This window comes from Bos indicus, chromosome 19 (genome assembly GCF_029378745.1).
Source record: "Bos indicus isolate NIAB-ARS_2022 breed Sahiwal x Tharparkar chromosome 19, NIAB-ARS_B.indTharparkar_mat_pri_1.0, whole genome shotgun sequence".
In the NCBI taxonomy this organism is placed as follows: Eukaryota; Metazoa; Chordata; class Mammalia; order Artiodactyla; family Bovidae; genus Bos; species Bos indicus.
The window spans coordinates 36,493,722-36,511,824 of record NC_091778.1 but is presented as its reverse complement, the minus strand read 5'-3'; the positions used below and the strand labels follow the sequence as shown (position 1 = coordinate 36,511,824).

The window sequence follows — 18,103 nt, the reverse complement described above, 5'->3', positions numbered from 1 at the left end:
ATGTCTTCCAACATTTGGCACCAGTCACTATCGGAGCGAGGATAGGGTCACTGTCCTCATGGAGATGTACCTCAGACCCAAAAAAGTACCTGGCAAGTTGCAGACATTCAATATTTGGCAAAAAAAAAAAAAAAACAGAATAGCTGCTTCATTTATCTCCCCACCTTGCCCTACACGTGGTGCACACTTACACCAAAGCTTGTGAAAAAGTGGAGAAATTCAAATGTCCACCCCTACCTCGCACCATCCACCCACATACAGTCCTAGTCAATTAAAGGATCAAATACAAAAGCAAAGCATTCACATTTTTATTTCTTTCTTTAAAATTCCATGTGGATGGTCTATGCATGCAACAGAATGTTATTCAGCCTTAAAAAGGAAGCAAATCCTGACACTTGCTGCAACATGAGTGAATCTTGAGGACGTTATGCTAAGTGGAATTAAGCCAGTCACAAAAATACAAATATTACTCTACGCACAGGAGGCACCTGGAGTCGTCAGGTTCACAGGGAGAGAAAGCAGAACGGCAGATGCCAGGGCCTGGGGGCAGAGTGGGGAGTTGTTTTTGTTCAGGACAGAGTTCAACATGAAATGAGTTCTGGGGACTGGCTGCACAGCAACAAGGCTGTACTTAACAGGAATGAACTGTGCGCATAAAAACGGTTAAGACAGTAGTATTATCTTACATGCCTTTTGCCACAGTTTTAAAACTTTTGAATGACATGTGGGATATATACAGACAGAATGGAGATACAAGATCACTGTCCAATTGAAGCCAGAACACTTGGATGGGCCCCAGAGGGCCCACAGCCATCTGAAGAAATACAGCTTCACAGTCCCTCTGAAGCCCTGAATGCTCCTGTCCAGCTTCACCCCTTCCCGTAGAGGAAACTGCCCTGCAGACGCCAGGGTCACTACCTTGCTCACCTTTACACTTTCGCCAGATGTGTTCCTAAACAAAAGGTAGTTCAGTTTTGTTCAGTTATAACATCTACATAAATAAAAATAAATAACGCACATGTATATCTCTTCTGAGACTTCTTTTTCTCTTGGTTCTTTTTGGGGTGGGCATTTTTATTCCTATTATTTGTTAAACTTGCATTTGTGTAACAGACTCTTTAGTATGTCTTACAGGCTTCACAGTTAAAAATAAATAGATACAGTGCTAAATGTAAAGAATGAAGCTCTTTTTTGGAAAGTGGGGGGGCGGGGATCTCAGGGACTCTTTATCATCTTCAGCTGAGGAGGGACTCTCTAAGCATCACACAGAGACAGTCACAAAGGAATAGGCGGACGTGTTGGATGACAAAACAGCTCAAAAACGTCTGTGGATTTTAAAAAATGCCTGAAGCAGAGCTAAAAGGCAAAATGAAAACTGTGAAAAGTATTCACAGCATAAGGCAGGAGAGATTAACATCACCACTTCATGAAGGGCTCTTCCAAATCTGCCAAGAAGAAATGAACACGCTCCCACATGCTGGTCCTGATACAAGCTGGTGCATGGTTTCAGAACGTAGTATGTATTGATACATATCAAAAATCAGAAAAAATGTTTATACCATTTAACCTAGCAATCCCACGTTTAGGACACAACCAGAGAGGTGCACCACCACCACATAGACGATGTCCTTCACAGTCTTATCCATAATTAGGAAAAAATGCAAAGGCCCTAAATGCTAACCAACTGGGGATGCTTTGAATTATCAAAACCACTGAAATCCTGTTTCAGAAAAATGTTTCCTTAAGCAGGGAAATGTGAATGATATACGAGTTAACTGTAAAGGCAGGTTATACTCTGATGGGTGGCTTATCAGGAGACGAAAATGGTACAGTCACTTGAGAACGCAGCTTGGCAGCTTCTTCTGGGGTCAAATATACATTTGCACACAACCCAGAAATTCTACTCTAAGGGATTTACCCAAGAGAAAGGAAAACATGACCACAAAAATTTGGGCACAAATGTTCATAACAGCTTCACTCACAGCAGCCCAAACCTGGAAAGAACCCAAAATGTCCCTCCATGGGGAGGCAGAGCCACACACAGTGTGGAGGGCTGTTCGGCAACAAAAAACAACAGACTCTCGGGAAAACCTCAAAAGCATCATGTTAAGTGAATGAAGCCAGACACAACAGGCTACGTGCAGTGGGATTCCATTTATACAGCTTTCTGGAAAAGGCAAAGCCATCATGTCAAGAAGCAACTAGCCTTTGCCAGGAGCCGGTGGCCAGACTGGAGGCTGACTATCAAGCGGCCAGAGAGGATTTGAGAAGAAGGAAGTGCTGTTTGTTGCTTTGGTGGAGGTGATGGTTACACAGCTGGCGATCTTTCTCAAACTCATCAAGCTGTAACTTAAAATTGGGGGGTTTTATTTTCTATAAACTGTGCTTCAGTGAAGCTGATTGTTAGCTTTAAAAAAGAATGTTATAAAAGAATATGGTTGGCAAGGCCTCAGTGTTGTGTAAAAATGCAGTAAGCACCTGCGTTGGTTAAGATAGACCAGGATATGCCAGGAGGACAAAACCCCACAATCTTGGGGGTTTACGCACACTCATGTCCTGGCCTAGACCGAGCAGGACGATGGCCGCGCCACTCTCTCCCGCATGCTGACCCCAACAGCACTGGCAGCCTCCACCCTTCACTCAGAACCTGCAGAGTTTCTGTCCAGAAGGGAACGGATCAGGGGGCTCCAGCTCCCACCGTGTCATTCTGAAGTCAACATACATTACTTCCTCTTCTAGCCCATGGCTGGGACAAGTCACATGGCCCCAGCCCAATGGTAAGGGGGGCTGGAGTCATGGACCTCCAGCGAGCAGGCACTGCCTCTGTCCAAATCCTTCAAACAGCCTTCCTCCATCCTCCCTGCATGGAGAGCACACGCCTCGTCCCATCCAGCACGGCCTCCAGCTCAGGGCAGGGGTCTCCAGGGATGGAAAGTAGCTACTGTCTGGTGGCTCCTCTCACTCCAGAGCCTCATAAACTAAAACAGTGTGTTATCTACCCTCTCCACACACTCAAGATGCAGGAGTCAGACAACAAGAGCAAGGTTCCGTCTGGAGCCCACCAGGAACACTGAGCAGCCCTATCTCAAGGGCAAGAAGGCTCTCTCTGTGAGTCATGTCCTTGGGGTCCCCACTCTGCCTTTTGAGGGTGTCCTTCCATCTTTCCTGTCTCATCTTCCTGGCTGCATCTGGAGTGACTGCTCTCAGTGCTCGGCCCACTCCCTGTCTGTCCCCCAGGAGGGTGAAGGCCCCAAAGCCATCTCATCCCCTTTTAAACAGTGACCGGCAGAGGGGTGGCTACACACACTAGGTGTGCGTGACTGTAACGGGGCAACGTGTGAAGAGGCTGCAGAAGACCTGCAACTCTTAACATGAATAACTAAACTCCCCTCCAGGGCAGGGCCCCATATTGAGAAGGAGGTGCTGAGAACAGAAGCCAAAATGAGCAGAAGAGGCATAGGAGGGGCCAAAAACTAGAAGTGAAAGGGGTGGGAGAAGCGAGGGAAGAAAGGGAGGGAAGGAGGAAATACAAGACCATTTTTTTTTTTAACATGTCATGAAAACAGCAGGAAAGAGTACTAAAGATTGTGAAGCCGCCCCAGTCCTCCTCTCCAAAGTTCTGAAAGTCATTTCAGATAAAAATGAACAACAGAAAAGATTATAGTCAAGCCCCATGCAAAGTTACGGGAGAAATGAGGAAATGAAACAGATAATGAAGGCATTCCAGAAACACAGGCCACAGGACCACAGCCAGAATTTTTTTTTAATGTACCCTAAAACTCTTGCACATGTCAATAAAAAGTAAGACAGTAATAAAAGATACAAAAGAATAACAAATCAAAATGAGAAGACCTAAGAAAAGATGTGCTAGAATTGAGGAAAGAATTGGGAAGAAAAGATAAAACTCATTTCAGAATGACAACTATTAGTAAACCAGAAGGAACACAACACAGCTAAACACAAGAGATGATGCCTAAGAGAATCAGAAGTTAGAACAGGTGGAAATTTTTAAGCAATAAAAAAGTGGAAGAGATAAACAGGATTCAAGAGAAAGTGACTACGTGGAGAACAGGCAGAAGATGGAACGTGTATAACACAAGTCGCTGAAGAAGGAAACCAAGTGTTTAGTCGAAGACTAAATACTGTAATTAAAAAAAAAATGTCCCTGAAATATGTAACAACTGAACATCGTTGAGTATCTGGAAAAACGGATCCAGAACAGCCAACAGAGAGACATGTTGTCCAACATATTCTATGGCTGCCTCTGGGAATTCAAGCAAAAAAAGATGAAGTCGGTTCCCAGGAAATCAGGCTGTTGTCAGAGTCTCCAACACAAGCCTTCTTGCCAGCAGCCTCAGAGAGGGGCAGATCCAGCCAAACTGACCTGGAAGTACGACGGTCATAAACAGATCAACAGGCAAGAACTTCAGGACTGTTACTTCCACCTGCCTCCTAAGGACCTGCCAGCAAAGAAGCCTGAAACAACCAAGACCACCAGAGAAACAGCCCTGAGGTCTGACTGTGAGAACTGAACATGCAAACACGTGAGAATCTACACAGTTAAGACCAATGATGGTTACACTGTGCATGCTGCTCAGTCGTGTCCGACTCTTTGCAACCCCATGGACTAGCCTGCCAGGCTCCTCTGTCCATGGGATTTCACTTGCAAGAACACTGGAGTGGGTTGTCATTTCCTTCTCAAGGGAATCTTCCTGACCCAGGGATCTAACGCGTATCTCTTACGTCTCTTGCATTGACAGGCGGATTCTTTACCATTTACCACTGTGCCACCTGGGAAGCCGAACGGTTACACCAGATATAGTCTATTTGAGGGAAAGTGGGAAGAGCATGTAAAAAATAGAAAAAGCTTACTAACTGCCTAGTTAATGTCTGAGTGTAAAAGGCGTGCATGCATGCTAAGTTGCTTCAGTCATGTCCAACTCTGTGTGACCCTATGGACTGCAGCCCTCCAGGTTTCTCTGTTCATGGGGATTCTCCAGGCAAGAAACTGGAGTGTGTTGCCATGCCCTCCTCCAGAGGATCTTCCCAACCCAGGGATCAAACCCACATCTCTTACATCTCCTGCACTGGCAAGCAGGTTCTTTACCCCTAGAGCCACCTGGGAAACCCAAGAGTAAAAGGATATTAATTCAAATCAGATACTGTGGAAGACAACTGTAGCAAGTTTCAGTATGGCTCATAGGAGGAAACCAATAACAAAAAAAGAGAGGACCAAGTGTCACTTACAGATGTTACTATAAAAGTAACAGCTGGGACAAAAATAGGAACCCTTCCTAAGTACCAAAAAATAAAGTCCAGTGAGAGAAAAATAAAAACCACAGTGAAAGACACATTGTTTAAAAGACTTGCACAGGTAGGTGTGAATGTAACATAAAACACCACGCAGAACTGAAGTTAAACATATTGATTGTTCCATCTTAACTCACCTATTAATAGAAAACATATTTTCAGGTTGGCTTAGAAAGGAACCTCCAGTGCTGGAGGGACAGCCAGAGCCTGCAGTCCAGGGAAACCAGGGGAGGGGGCCAGGGCTGTGCACTCGGGTCACCGCGGCTCCTGCTCAAAGCGCGAGTGGAAGAGAGGGTTCTGAAGACCTGCTGCCCCATGACCACCCCACGGCTGACTGTGTAAATGATTCTGTGAAGACGAGTCCATGCAGGACCCACCTCGTGGAGGCTTCTTTTCCTCGTGGTGCTGATGGCAGCCCCTTGCTTACATCCAGAGGGAGGACGGGCTGGCTGGGAGGCTCCCCAGCTCAGGGCCTCTGAGGAGCCAGGCTCTGCGGCATGGTCCCCTCAGCACCTTGGGCCCCTCATGCCCATCTGCCACACTCTGCCAGTAGCTGAAGAAGGCCCAGTTCCCCAGAGTCAAGGTGGGAGACGTGAGTTCAAGAATTCATAGCTGTGTTCACAACTACAAAGGCCAGCAACGGTAAGCCATTTTCTTAATGATCACATACAGGGGAGAGACCCTCAGTTCAGTTCAGTCCAGTTCAGTTGCTCAGTCATGTCCGACTCTTTGCGACCCCATGAATTGCAGCCAGACCTCCCTGTCCATCACCAACTCCTGGAGTTCACCCAAACTCATGTCCATCAAGTCGGTGTTGCCATCCAGCCATCCCATCCTCTCTCCAGTATCAGGAAGGGTAATTATCATAATCAGTTGAAACACATAGAAGATCTTTGGGGCTTCAGGGTTTTTTAATATTTATTTTTATTTATTTATTTATTTGACTAAGCTTGGTCTTAATTACATCATGTGGGATCTAGTTCCCTGACCAGGGATTGAACCCAGGTCCCCTGTATTGGGAGCATGGAGTCTTCACCACCCGAGCACCAGGGAAATCCCCCCAAAATTTCTTTGAACCCATGTGTTCCTAAATGGTGTTTTCATCCCTACTTGATCACCATTGGCAAACTTAACTCAGAAAACTGTTACAGGGACAGGCAAGCATACATCCGTGTTGTTGTTCAGTCTCTAGGTCGAGTACGACTCTTTTGTGACCCCATGGACTATAGCCTGCCAGGCTCCTCTGTCCATGGGATTTCCCAGGCAAGAATACTGGAGTGGGCTGTCATTTCCTCTTCCAGGGCATCTTCCCGACCCAGGGATCAAACCCGGGTCTCCTGCATTGACAGGCGACTCTTTACCACTGAGCCCCCAGGGAAGCCCAAGCTTACATCCTGCCTTTCCTTTAGAACCCACACCACCAGTGCAAACACTGGGGGAGGGCAACTTTCTCTCCACAAAAGCGTTCAGCTAACAAATGAAGCAGGAATGATAGAATTAGGATGTCACCAGTTTGCAACCTCTAATAAATTATCGAATCCAGGTGCTGCAAATCAGCAGCTGCTAACACAGTAGAGATGGCAGGACGCTGTACCTCTCCCTGGGGGGAATACTGAGCCCCCGACCTAATGTTCTTGTCCAGTAAATAAATAAAGTCCCAGCTGAATCTGATCAAGTCTCCAGACCTGGCTCCCAACTTACAGGAAATAGAGAGACTGCGGGAAACTCTACGAGTCTAACAACCTGGTTTTCCCAACTAGTTACAAGGAAGAAAAGACAGGGGGTGAGCCTTTAGATGAAAGGTATTTAGGAGATACATCAGGCAGAGTGACATGGGGACCTTATTCAGATGCTGATTCAAACCATATTTTGTTCATTCTGACATTGAGGAGACAACTGTAGACTGAGACTGGATATTTGCTGATATTAAGGAATGGCTGTGATGCATGAAGATCTAAACAATGACGCTGTAATTGTCTTTTAAGTCATAACCTTCAGAAATATATTTTGAAACTCTTGTGGATGAAATTACACGATGTCTGGGATGAACAGGACGACCGCTTGGGAGGGGAAGAAGTGGAAAGGGCAGAAACAAGACCATTCTGATGTGTGCTGACCACTGCTGAAACTGGGAGCTGGGTGCCTGAAGCCTCATGACCCAACCTAGCATTGTATATGTTTGAACCTTTTGTAATAAAAGGTTTATGCATGTGAATTTTTGCACGATAGAAACTTTTATATATGGGGAAAAAAAGACTGGAAGGATATAAATCAAAATGCTAGCTGCACACTCTAAGCTCATACAGTGTTATATGTCAATTTTATCTCAATGAAAATGAATTCTAAAAAAGTGCTATTTATAAATATTTCTGGCAGATGGGATAATAGATAAATTTGCTCTTTGAATTGCTCAGTATCTTCTAAACTTTCTACAGCGAACACATAGCACTTCAAAAATCTTTGAAAGAAAGACTAAACGAAAGTGGCCCCCCTCCCCCTCCCTGCCCCGGGCTCTGCAGGCAGGTGGACCACTCAGCACAACCCAGCCAGGAAGCTATTTGGCTCCAAAAGCCGTGGCCTCACGGGCAAATGTGCTTCCCTCTGCCCCAGTCCTCTTCTGGGAATCGTGCCCAGGGAAATCACCTAAATCTGAAATGCCAGCTGACTTGCTGCTCAAGGATGTCCACGTTACTGGGGTGAAAGCTTGGTATCTATTGGAGGCCACATCCAGCTAGGGGGTATGTGGTGAAGAAGGGACCTCATGGCGATGGACCTCTAGGCAGCCACCAAAATGGAAACTCATGGACTTGGTGCTGTATGAACCAAGAAAGTACATCTGTATTCCTGGCAGGATTCTGGTTTTGCAAACATATGTGGAAAATGAGTGGAGCCCTCATCAGCCCATGGGATATCCTGTGGGTATTTGAGTTAAGATGCCGTGATCCTGGCCCTTCATGGGGGAATTGGCTTTCTCTGAGATCCTTCAGGGCCCCTCAAACCCAGCCTGGTCCGGCCTGTGTCTCTCACATTCCCTGGTCAGCTCTGTCTTTTGCAAATATCCCCACTGCTCTTAGACAGCCCTCACGCAGACTGAAGTGGGTCACATGTCCACTCAAAAGTGGACGCGGATAGGTTTCACAGGAGGGGCTCCTTCCACAGACCACTCCTCCTGGCCCATTCCTGTCCCTGCCTTACCAGCCCCCACTGCACTATACAAGCCCTAACCTCCCCTGCACCCCACGGGCTTTCCCTTACAGGAGCGCCTTTACCACCACGGACCCTAAGCATATTTTCTTAAATAGAGACCCTTATCTCTGAAGGAAGAATATGGTTGCAGTATGGTTCACGGTAATATTCTGTCCTCCCTGTGTGTCATAGCATGAACAGATTTCCCCTGTTTCTGTCCCCCTCCTCCCAGACCACAGGGCCCCTGGGGTTTAGGTGGGCACTGAGCTGCGTGTGTGGACTACATTTCCCAGCCCCCCTTGCAGTGTGGTGACTATTTGACTAAACTGTTCAACCTGAGGTGAGCCAATAATGCGTATGCCCTTCAAAGGGAGGGAGGTGCCGCTTCTCCCTCTACCTGCTGCTCAAAACAGGGGCTGGTGTCAGGGACCACCTGGAATGGTGTGAACAAAGGCCTCAGACACCCAGGATGGAAGGAACCTAGGCCCTGGGCCATGAAACTGCCCTTTTGCTACAGATCGCTGACCCTCAAACTGTACGAGAGAGAGATGGTTGTTTATCTGCTTTAAACCATCCTTAGTGTGATTTTGCTGGTGTTTTTAATAAGCCGCCATACCTTGATCCTGACCAATAGACTCATCTGATTAAAATACACCCAAGATACCTAGTGCCAGCAGGTGGTCTAGTCAGATTCTCTCAGAAGCAGAGTCTGAGGCAAGGATTCAGGTTACACAACCTCGGAAAGGATGCTCTCCCTGCCGAAACCATCGCGGAGCAGGAGCAAGGGGAGCGGGAGAGAGCCCGAGCGGCCCACGAAGGGGGCGTTTCTGTCCTGGCCGCGACCGGATCCCAGGGAGCTCTGGCCTGTAGATCACGCCTCTGAATCTGCGCTGCTCCAGGCGAGGAGCGCCACCTCTGCAGCAGCAGATGGGCGGGGTTGCCTCAGGATGCAGGAGTCGGCTCCCGGGAGCTCGGACTGCGCTCTCAGGGCAGTGCGGGCCCCAAGGCCCGAGGGCCACTCTCTGAAGCAAGTATCAGAAGCAGGTCTCAGCCAGCAGCCAAGCCCAGAACAGCGCAGGGACCAGCATGAGGTCCCTGTAAGGAGGTCTGCAGGCTCTGGTGAGGCACCAGCGCTCCACACGCAGGAGGAAGCCCCCCAGGTCTGTTGCAGTTCCCATCCTCTCAGCCTCTACACTCCCCTCACACTGAGGCCCCAGACACTTCTCCGGGACCCTCAGCCAGCCACGACACCTGGGATTCGTTTGCCCAGTGAGCCATGCTGGCACTGGCCCTGAGGAGGCAACAAGTCCCAGCACAGAGCGAGTAAGAAGTGCAGTCACTTGCCCAAGGCCACATAGCTAAAGCGGAGCGACTGAGGGGGTGCGCCAAGAGAGCAGTGTTATGAAAAAGCCCTGAGGGAACCCGGGAGAAGTAGAGTCCAGATTCTGCGGAGAGCCCGGGACGTCGACGGAGAGGGAGCAGCGGGGCGGGAGGGTCCCTGTGACGACTGCAGGCGTCACTTACCCAGCACATGTACGGACTGAAAACCTGACCTCGGTTAGCGCCTGCATCCCCACCCTTTTTCATAGAGGTACTCCGTGTAGCAGACACCGAGAAGGGTTTAGGTGCAAAGGAATCCTGGGCAGTGCCTACTGGGAAGCGAGACAGCGCGTGTTCCCACACAGATCCCCCGGTGCCTGGAGCCGCACCCAGCTGAAGCAGCCAGAGGCAGCGCGGAGGCAGGAAACCTCCCCGGCAGGGATAGCGCGGCACCGGGGCGCGGAGCGGGACCTGTGGGCGTGGTATGGGGGCGTGGTCCGGTTTTTGCGTCATGGTGGGGGCGGGGCTGGATTGGTGGGGTGAGGCTGGTGGGGTAGGGTAGGGTAGAGTGAGGCGGGGCCGAGGCGGGGCGGGGCAGGAAGCCGACTCTGGATGGATGGAGGGAAGCAGGGAGCTTGAGGGGAACCCTGCAAAGGAGATGACCAATACCTGTGGAAGTGACTTTTGAGGGCTGAGTAGGAGTAGGAAGTCACCAGCAAAAAGAGGGTGTAGGGAATATGTGTTTTAGGATGGGGTTGACTGTTCAGTACCCAAACCCCTTCTTAGTGGGGAGGAGTCCCTCTGTTCGATTTCCCACTACAGAAGCTGAAAGGACCAGACTTTGGTCTGGTCACTAGACCACTCTTGCCTGGGACTTAGAAGCTTACTATCTGGGGCAATGATGACAACACAGTCCTGACAATATTGGCCTTGATGCCCAGGCCCTTGTAGCCCCTTTGGTACCTGAAAGTTCTCTTGTCTACTCTGTAAGCCCTGAGATTGATCCAAGAAATGCCCCCCTTTACTTATGGTGGACAGGCACTTTGTGTTGCTTGCAACCAAGAACTCTGAAGGGAATTCCTGGAGGAAAGACTAAAATGAGCAAGAAAGGAAAGGGAGCAACAGCGTGAGTCATCCTGGCCCCCAGGCCCTGCGCCTGAGTCCTGCCCTCCTCCCCAAAGCTTTCCTCTCTGAGACCATTGCGATCACACAGGGAGCAGCCTGACCAGTCCATTTCACAACAAACAAGTCTGAGCCTTGAGAAAAGTCATGACTTGCCCATAGACAGAGGGGACCAGTCAGCTCCGACAGAGGGTCAGACGCCAGCTAGGCTCTGTCCTGGCTCCAGTCAGAGCCTCCAGCACCCCGAGATGCACAAGCCCATCCCTACCTGTCATAGCAGCCTGTGAAACCTTACAGTTCCAAGGGCAGACCTTGAAACCAAGATTTAAAAGTCAAGCCCAGGACTTCTCTGGTGGTACAGTAGATTAAGAATCTGCTTCCCAACACAGGGCATGCAGGTTCAATCCCTGGTCCAGAAAGATTCCACATGCCACAGAGCAACCAAAGCCTGTGTGGTGCAGCTACTGAGGCCCATGGGCCTAGAATTGGTGCTCCGCAATGAGAGAAGCCACCGCCATGAGAAGCCCAGAAAAGTAGCCCCTGCTCACCGCAACTAGAGAAAGCCCATGTGTAGCAACAAAGACCCAGCACAACCAATAAATACATAATTAAAAAATTAAAAAAAAAAAAAGCAAGCCCATCTCAGCCACAAACATGCATCCCATGGTACCACAAATAATGAGGCTTTGTTTTAAAGGCAACCGTGAGATGGAAAATGAATTTGGAGTCACTGAATACCATGCCTGAGACCCATAATTCACACTCTGGGCCCAGCCCAAGAGCATTAACTGCATACCTACTGGGTGCCAGGATCGTGATGGACCTTGCGCTCTCCAGCATTTCCTGGAAGCCACCTGCAATCCTGTAAGATCAGCATTACTAGTCAATTTGCAAAGAGGAAACTGAGTCTGAGAGATGCTATGCCATCTTCAAGGTCACTGTGCTGGGTGACAGAGTCAAACTCAGTGTATCTGAACCAAGAGCTGAGGGTGGGAAGCCTGGAGCAGAGCTTGAGGGCAAAAAGGCATGAGAACATTTCAGAAAGGTGCTCCTCTCATTGCTGTTGTTCTTCCCCCTCGGGCTCCAGGGCCTTTGCACAGGCTGTCCTGGCATGCTCTCTCCATTCCTCACCTATGAGATGGCCAGGCCTCCTGCTGCTGCCTACCCTGTCGTGTGGAGTATTCTGAGGCTGTGGGCTGCCCCCCATGACAAGCACTCAATAAAGGTCCCCCCTCACGTGTCCCCTTTTCACTCCACTGAGTAGATTATAATCCTCTAAACTAAACCATGCATTTTCTTTTCTTTTTTTTTAAACCATGCATTTTCAAGGGAGGCAAAAATTGGTTCTTGGAGGACTGCAAAAATAGATGTTACAATTATTTGCAGCCCCATATGACAAAATCTTTTTCATTAGTATTGCATCTCTCATCAGAGAGAAATTAAATAATTTACTTAATTAAAGTGAGTTACTTAATTGCCATTAAGTTTAATTAATTTAAATGATTTAATAATTCGATGCTTCTCCTTAGAGAATGACAATGGGAAGAGAGTGTGAAATGCAGCTTTAAGCTTTTATAAGTTTCCTTATGCTCCGTCTGATGCCTTCTGACCTCAAAGAGGGCAGGCCAGGTCTGTCTAGGTCCACCTATAGCTCCAGTCCTAGAACGTTGCTGGCACACAGTAGGTGCTCAGGTGACACCTTCCATGTGCCAAACCCTGCAGAGAATAATCCAGACAAGGCTCTTCTGTAGAAATGTGGTGCTGGGCCTCCGTTCCCTGAATCCCGTGGGCAACAGGGAGCCATAGAGGGTTTGGGAGCCAGGAAAAGAACTTCTTGGGCTGGAGCATCCACAACTAGAGATGGCAGCTGCTGCTGCCTCCCAAGCATCTCCCCATCCAAGTCCTGCCATTAAGCCAGTCCAGGACAGAAACAGAGCAGCCCACGACTTCTGCAAGGCTGGAGGGGGTGAATGCAGCTAAACCCAGCTTGGCAGGTGGCTCGATCAGAGTGGGGGGTGGACAGGACTCCTGGGTTACTGAGCTCACTGTCTGGAGGGCCTCAGGCAAGCCTGGACCCTTGCTGAGGCTTTGTGATCTCCAGGAGAACCTGACTGCCCTGGGCCTGAGGATAAACGAGCTGCGATAAACATAGCACAGCTGATGTATATATAGACCCTCCCACCTGGTTTCCAAAAGTATTCAAAACGGCTTTCACAAGAGGCAAAGAAATGAACATTTAGAGTGTGCCAGAGTCTACACATGAGGCTCTGGCATCACAAGCCTCAGGGAGTGGAACCAGGACAAGAAGAATCTGAGATCCCTCCAAGAAGCACGTCTGAATGAGACCAAGCTCCCCATCAGGGGAGGTGTGCAAGCAGAGGTCTCAGCCCCTGGTGAGGGTGTGACTAGGGAGGGATCCCTGCACTGGACAAAGGTTTGGCTAGATGCTCTTAAGTCCCTGCTGGGAGAGGAAATGACCCCGGCCCAGCTTTCTCATCCACTGCCTTTACCCACAAAGCACTCAAGGACACAGCGAATGGAGGGCTGATGGCGGGAGCCACATGCTGGCCCCTTCCCTTTTTCCTGAGCCAGAGCCATCCTGACGGGCTTAAAAACTGGAGGGGGTGGGAGAAGGATAAACCTTACTCACCGTCCCGGGACCACTGTGCTGACAACTGCAGTGATGCAGGCAGCCCCGTCCCCAGACCTTGCCAAGATCCCAGCTCTGGTGTTGCTCCCTGTGTGACCGTGAGCCCATCGCATCCCTTCTCCGAGCCCCCAGTCAGTACAACCAGGGGTGGCCTTGGTTCTAAGAGCCCTCCCAGGACCCACAGCCTCAAAGAAATAGAAGGGCAGTCCCCAGCCCACCCCTGAGCTGTGGCACAGAACTGGCAGAGCCTGGCTCTCTGGGCCCCACTGCATTGGTTCTGGTATCATTCTGGCACCAGAGGGCAGCTTCCCTGCACCTGCCTCCTCCCTCTGTCATTGCCTGGCCCTCTACATGCCAGGCTCTGAGCAAGACAGACCCAGCTGGCAAGACAACTCCCAGTGTAGTTGGAGATCTGCTCAGCAGGCAAGAGTGTGAAGAAAACACAGCAGTGCAAGGGGGCACAGCGACAAGGTGGCCAGGGAGGCCGCTCTGAGAGGACGGCATCTCTGAGGCGAAAATAGATGTCCGAGTCCCGCCAGGACTGACAGGGCAGAGTGGCACGATCTGGGCACAGAGAACAGCGAGTTAAAAGGCCCTGAGGCAGGTCTGAGCATGGCATGGCTGAAGCACAGGGAGCAAGGAGGAGTATCGGGTGTGGGGGCTGGCTGGCGTGGGCCACGGACTGGACGAGGTGGGAGCCACAGCAGGGCTCTGAGAAGAAGCCAAGCTGATGTCTAAGGAGCAAAGCTGCCTTCCCTCACCTCCAGAAAGGAAGTCACCAAATCCTCCCACAGGGGCCACCTCCTGCTCCCAGCCAGGCCCAGATGCTGGCTTTCAGTGCTGCCTCGTGAGGAGGCTCTCACTGCTGCACCTGAAGCAGACAGTTCATGCGGCTCCACCGTCTGTCTGTCAATCCCCAAGAGACTCATTCATCCCAGGTCTGGGAAGGCCCCTGCCCGCCCCATCTGGTTCCTGTGCCCATGGGCCCCACCCACATGGACAGTGGAAGGAGCCTCCACCTGGCGTGCTCATGGCTGAATAAATCGTCATGTGCTTTGTGAATGTCAGTGACCTGCACGCAGGCTTCTCCCAGCTAGATACCTGGACACCCTTTGTGAAAGTTGCAGGGCCCCCTCCATAGTATCCGAACCTGTAAACAACCATGTTCAAACCAACGTGAAGAGGTATCTAGGAACTTTGCTTGGCAAACTGTGAACCACTTGCTGGGTAAAAAGTGCTTTGCAACCCTGCGGAGGGCCTTGTTATCGGTCAATTATTACTTTGTAAGCTGTGTTTTGTGAACAGCTCTGGGCTTTGTAAACGGCAAAGTCCTTTGGACACTGCAGATAATTTACCAGCTGTAGAGCGCAGTGGAGGACAGGGGAGCCTGGCGCGCTGCAGTCCATGGGGTCGCCAAAGGTCGGACACGACTGAGCGACTGAACAAGAGCGCTGTGAACCCAGAACAGGGGGCACCCCTCCGGGCCTCCGCGTGGAGGACCGGCGCTTGGGCACTCCGGGGCCGAGGGGTAGAAGCCGGGGCTGTGCCGCGCCGCCTGGTGGCTGCGGAGGGAGGAGCACCCCGGGCTGTGCCCGGGGCTCGGGTCGGCTGGACCCGCGCGCGCGCGCGCGCGCGGACACGAGTGCGTGCGTGTGTGCGCGCGCGCTTGAGGTGGGGGGCACGCGCGAGCGCACGGAGCCACATTCGCACGCTGGCCGATCCATCTATGCAGGTATCCACGGGCGCACCTGCAGGACCACGCCCTCAGGCCTTTCTCACGTGTTCATTCATTAGTGTTTCCACTGATCACAGGTGGGGCGCTCCCCGCTCCGCAGCTTCCGGCACTGAGCACACGATAGTGGCGGGTCTAACTAGCCCAGATTAGTACATCGATGGGGCCATGTGCAGGCTGGCTTCCCTGGGGAAGTCACAGGAGTCAGGAGCTGGTAAGCAGAGACCCACAGAAGGTGGGAAGGGGCGTTCTAGGCACAGGGTACAGTCACAAAGACCCCCCAGGTGAGAACGGCCTCCCCGCCCAGATGGAGCTTGAGGCTGTTAAACGCTGCATCCAGGAGGACTACCCACAGAGGCTGTCCCAGGCTGAGGCCAACCTTGGGCATGAAAGTCACACTTCGCCTCTGGCTGAACTGAAGATGGGAGGCTGGTGGATAGAGGCAGAGGAAAGAGGGACCCCAGGAGGATCCGTGTCTCCTGTGGGAACATGCCATTTCCCCTAGAGGGCCAGTGAGGCCCTGCTCTCAGATCTTGGTGTGCAGGCCAGAGAAGTCTCCTGAGCAGGATCCTTGCTGCCCAAGATGGGCATGAGGATGAGCCTGTGACCCTTCCCAGCCGAGATGAGCCAGTCCTGGGGCTTCAGCAATTCTGGAACACTTTGCTAAGCTGGCAGCAGCTACTGAGTCCTGACATGGCCCCAAGTGGGGAGTACAAAACTGAGACAAAGAAAACAAGTAAGGTGGATTTAAGTTCCACAGGAGATTAACCTGGCTCCCGGATTCCACGGTGCCTGAAGCCAGGCACACTTCCGCTTATGTGAGCAAGTAAATTCCCTTCTACTTCAGTCTGAAGGAAGAGAGTTTCAGCCCAGGCCTCAAGGATCACAGAGTGAGAACCCTGCCAAGGGGGCCGTCCTCCAGCTGCCCCACTCCCTCTGCCCCAGAGCCTAGTTCTCCAATCATGAGCTGTGTGACTCTGGACAAGTTACTTCACCTCTCTGGACTCATCTGTGAGCTGGGGATAATGAAATTACCCTCAGTGAGGTGGCCGCCCAGCCCAGGCGCAGCACCTGACAAGGCACTCGTCAGTGCCCCTGGGGACCAGGCCCAAGTCTGCGCTCTGTCCAGCGTCCAGCAAGGGCCTGGAGCCTCATCACAGTCTGGAGGCAGCCTCGTGTCCTCACGTGTGGAAGCACACAGCCCTGGAAGGTCAGAGGCCCCCCTGACCATGCTGCCTGGCCCTGTGCCTCAGAGCCACCAGCCACCACTGCGCAGCAGGAGGGCTCACACCTCCGACACACAGTCACACAACCTTTTGCCCCACTTTTTTTTTTTTTTTTTTTTAATTAAAACAGCAATCAGCCAACTGCCCCAACCCATCAGGGACAGGACCCTGGACAGGCAGTCCTTTCTTCAAAAAAAAAAAAAATATATATATATATTTTTAAACAATACCAAAAGCAAATCCACAGCCCCCTTCGAGCCGGTCCCCAAGGAGAATGAGCTGGATGGCTCCCCTAGCACCTCTCTGAGTGGAGACCTTAGGCCCATCTCCCAAGACCCTAGCCTGAGCAGACAGGGCAGGTCTTAGCCTGCTGGTCCCCTAGCAGGTGACAGAAAAGTGATCGGCTCCAAACCATGCAAGAAAAACCAGCCAAACCCACAAAGCGAAAGAAAAAATCAGGAAGATAAATTAAAAAAATAAAGGTGAAACTACACCCCTAGAGGCGGCAGGCAAGGGCAAGGTGACCCCGGTGCCCTTAGCGCCCCGTCTGCCAGTGCTGGGGTGAAGGCCTCGGCGGCTCTGGCACCTGCCTTGTGGGGGCTCCAGGGAATTCACGTGGCTCATCCCCATGCTGGGTCTCCTCACCAATGCCAGGAGAGAGGTGTGGCCAGCCTAGGCCAAGTGTGCAAAGTCCATTCAGTCGAGAGATAAAAAAATATACAACTTGGGTGGCATCCAGGGCTGAGCCAAGGTAGTGGCCTGCACAAGGCAGGGCTGCCTTCTCTGTGAGGGGCATCAGGCCCCTCCAAGTCTAGAGTCTTGGGGTCCTTGGAGCAGCAGGGGCAGAGGCACTGGGGGTCCCCGATGGTCTGGTTCTTTGGCACTTGGGACCTTGCCTGTCAGGCAGGAGCAGCCCCCTGGATTCCTCTTGGGTGCCCAGGCCAGGGCGGCAGTAGCTTATGGGTGTGGGCAAGCACTGCCCCAACAGACAGTTGGAGAAGGTCCAAGCCCTGCCCCTACGAGTCCTCTCCCAGGATCTCCTTCACGAAGGCAGCGATGTCAGTCTTCTTGGTTTTGTGCGAGGTGAAGAAAGGGTGCTCCTGAGGGTACAGAAGGCAGTCACCTTGGAGGGCAACCAGCCAACTCCTAGTCCTAACCTGCACCCCGACCCTTCCAGCACCCCTGCCCTCGGAGGCCCTCCAGGTAGAGAGTGTTCAGGCTTCCTCCTCAGCTCTCTCACTGCCACCCTCAACTTGCTCTTGCCTCACACGCCAGGACTCTGTCCACAATGGGCATTCCAAGTGGAGCGCCCTCTCCATCGGCGAGGAGGTCCTCACTCATCCTTTGAGGCCCACTTCCCCTGCAAAACCTCCCGACACCTCCAAATAAAATGGCCCACCTGCCCTGCTGGCCCTCTGCCCCACTCCAAGAGCCTGGCATGAAGGGTGAAAGAGGGAGCCAGAGTACACAAGTGAATGAGAGAATGAACGACAAAGTTCCTCAAAGAATTCTGAATGCAGAGGCAAGCCAGAGGAGCTGCCCACTGCTGTGCATAGA

At 51.3% G+C, this 18,103-nt stretch overlaps 1 protein-coding gene across 1 annotated transcript in view; it reads right to left on the bottom strand.

The window, feature by feature from the left end:
* Nucleotides 1–284: 284 nt before the first annotated feature.
* Nucleotides 285–18,103, bottom strand: part of MAP2K3 (mitogen-activated protein kinase kinase 3) — a 34,191-nt gene continuing 16,372 nt past the window's right edge. The window contains exon 12 of the mRNA XM_019982010.2: nt 285–17,646. Within this exon, the coding sequence (XP_019837569.1) occupies nt 17,563–17,646 (84 nt within the window). The 3' untranslated portion in view covers nt 285–17,562. The remainder of the gene's footprint in view (nt 17,647–18,103) is intronic.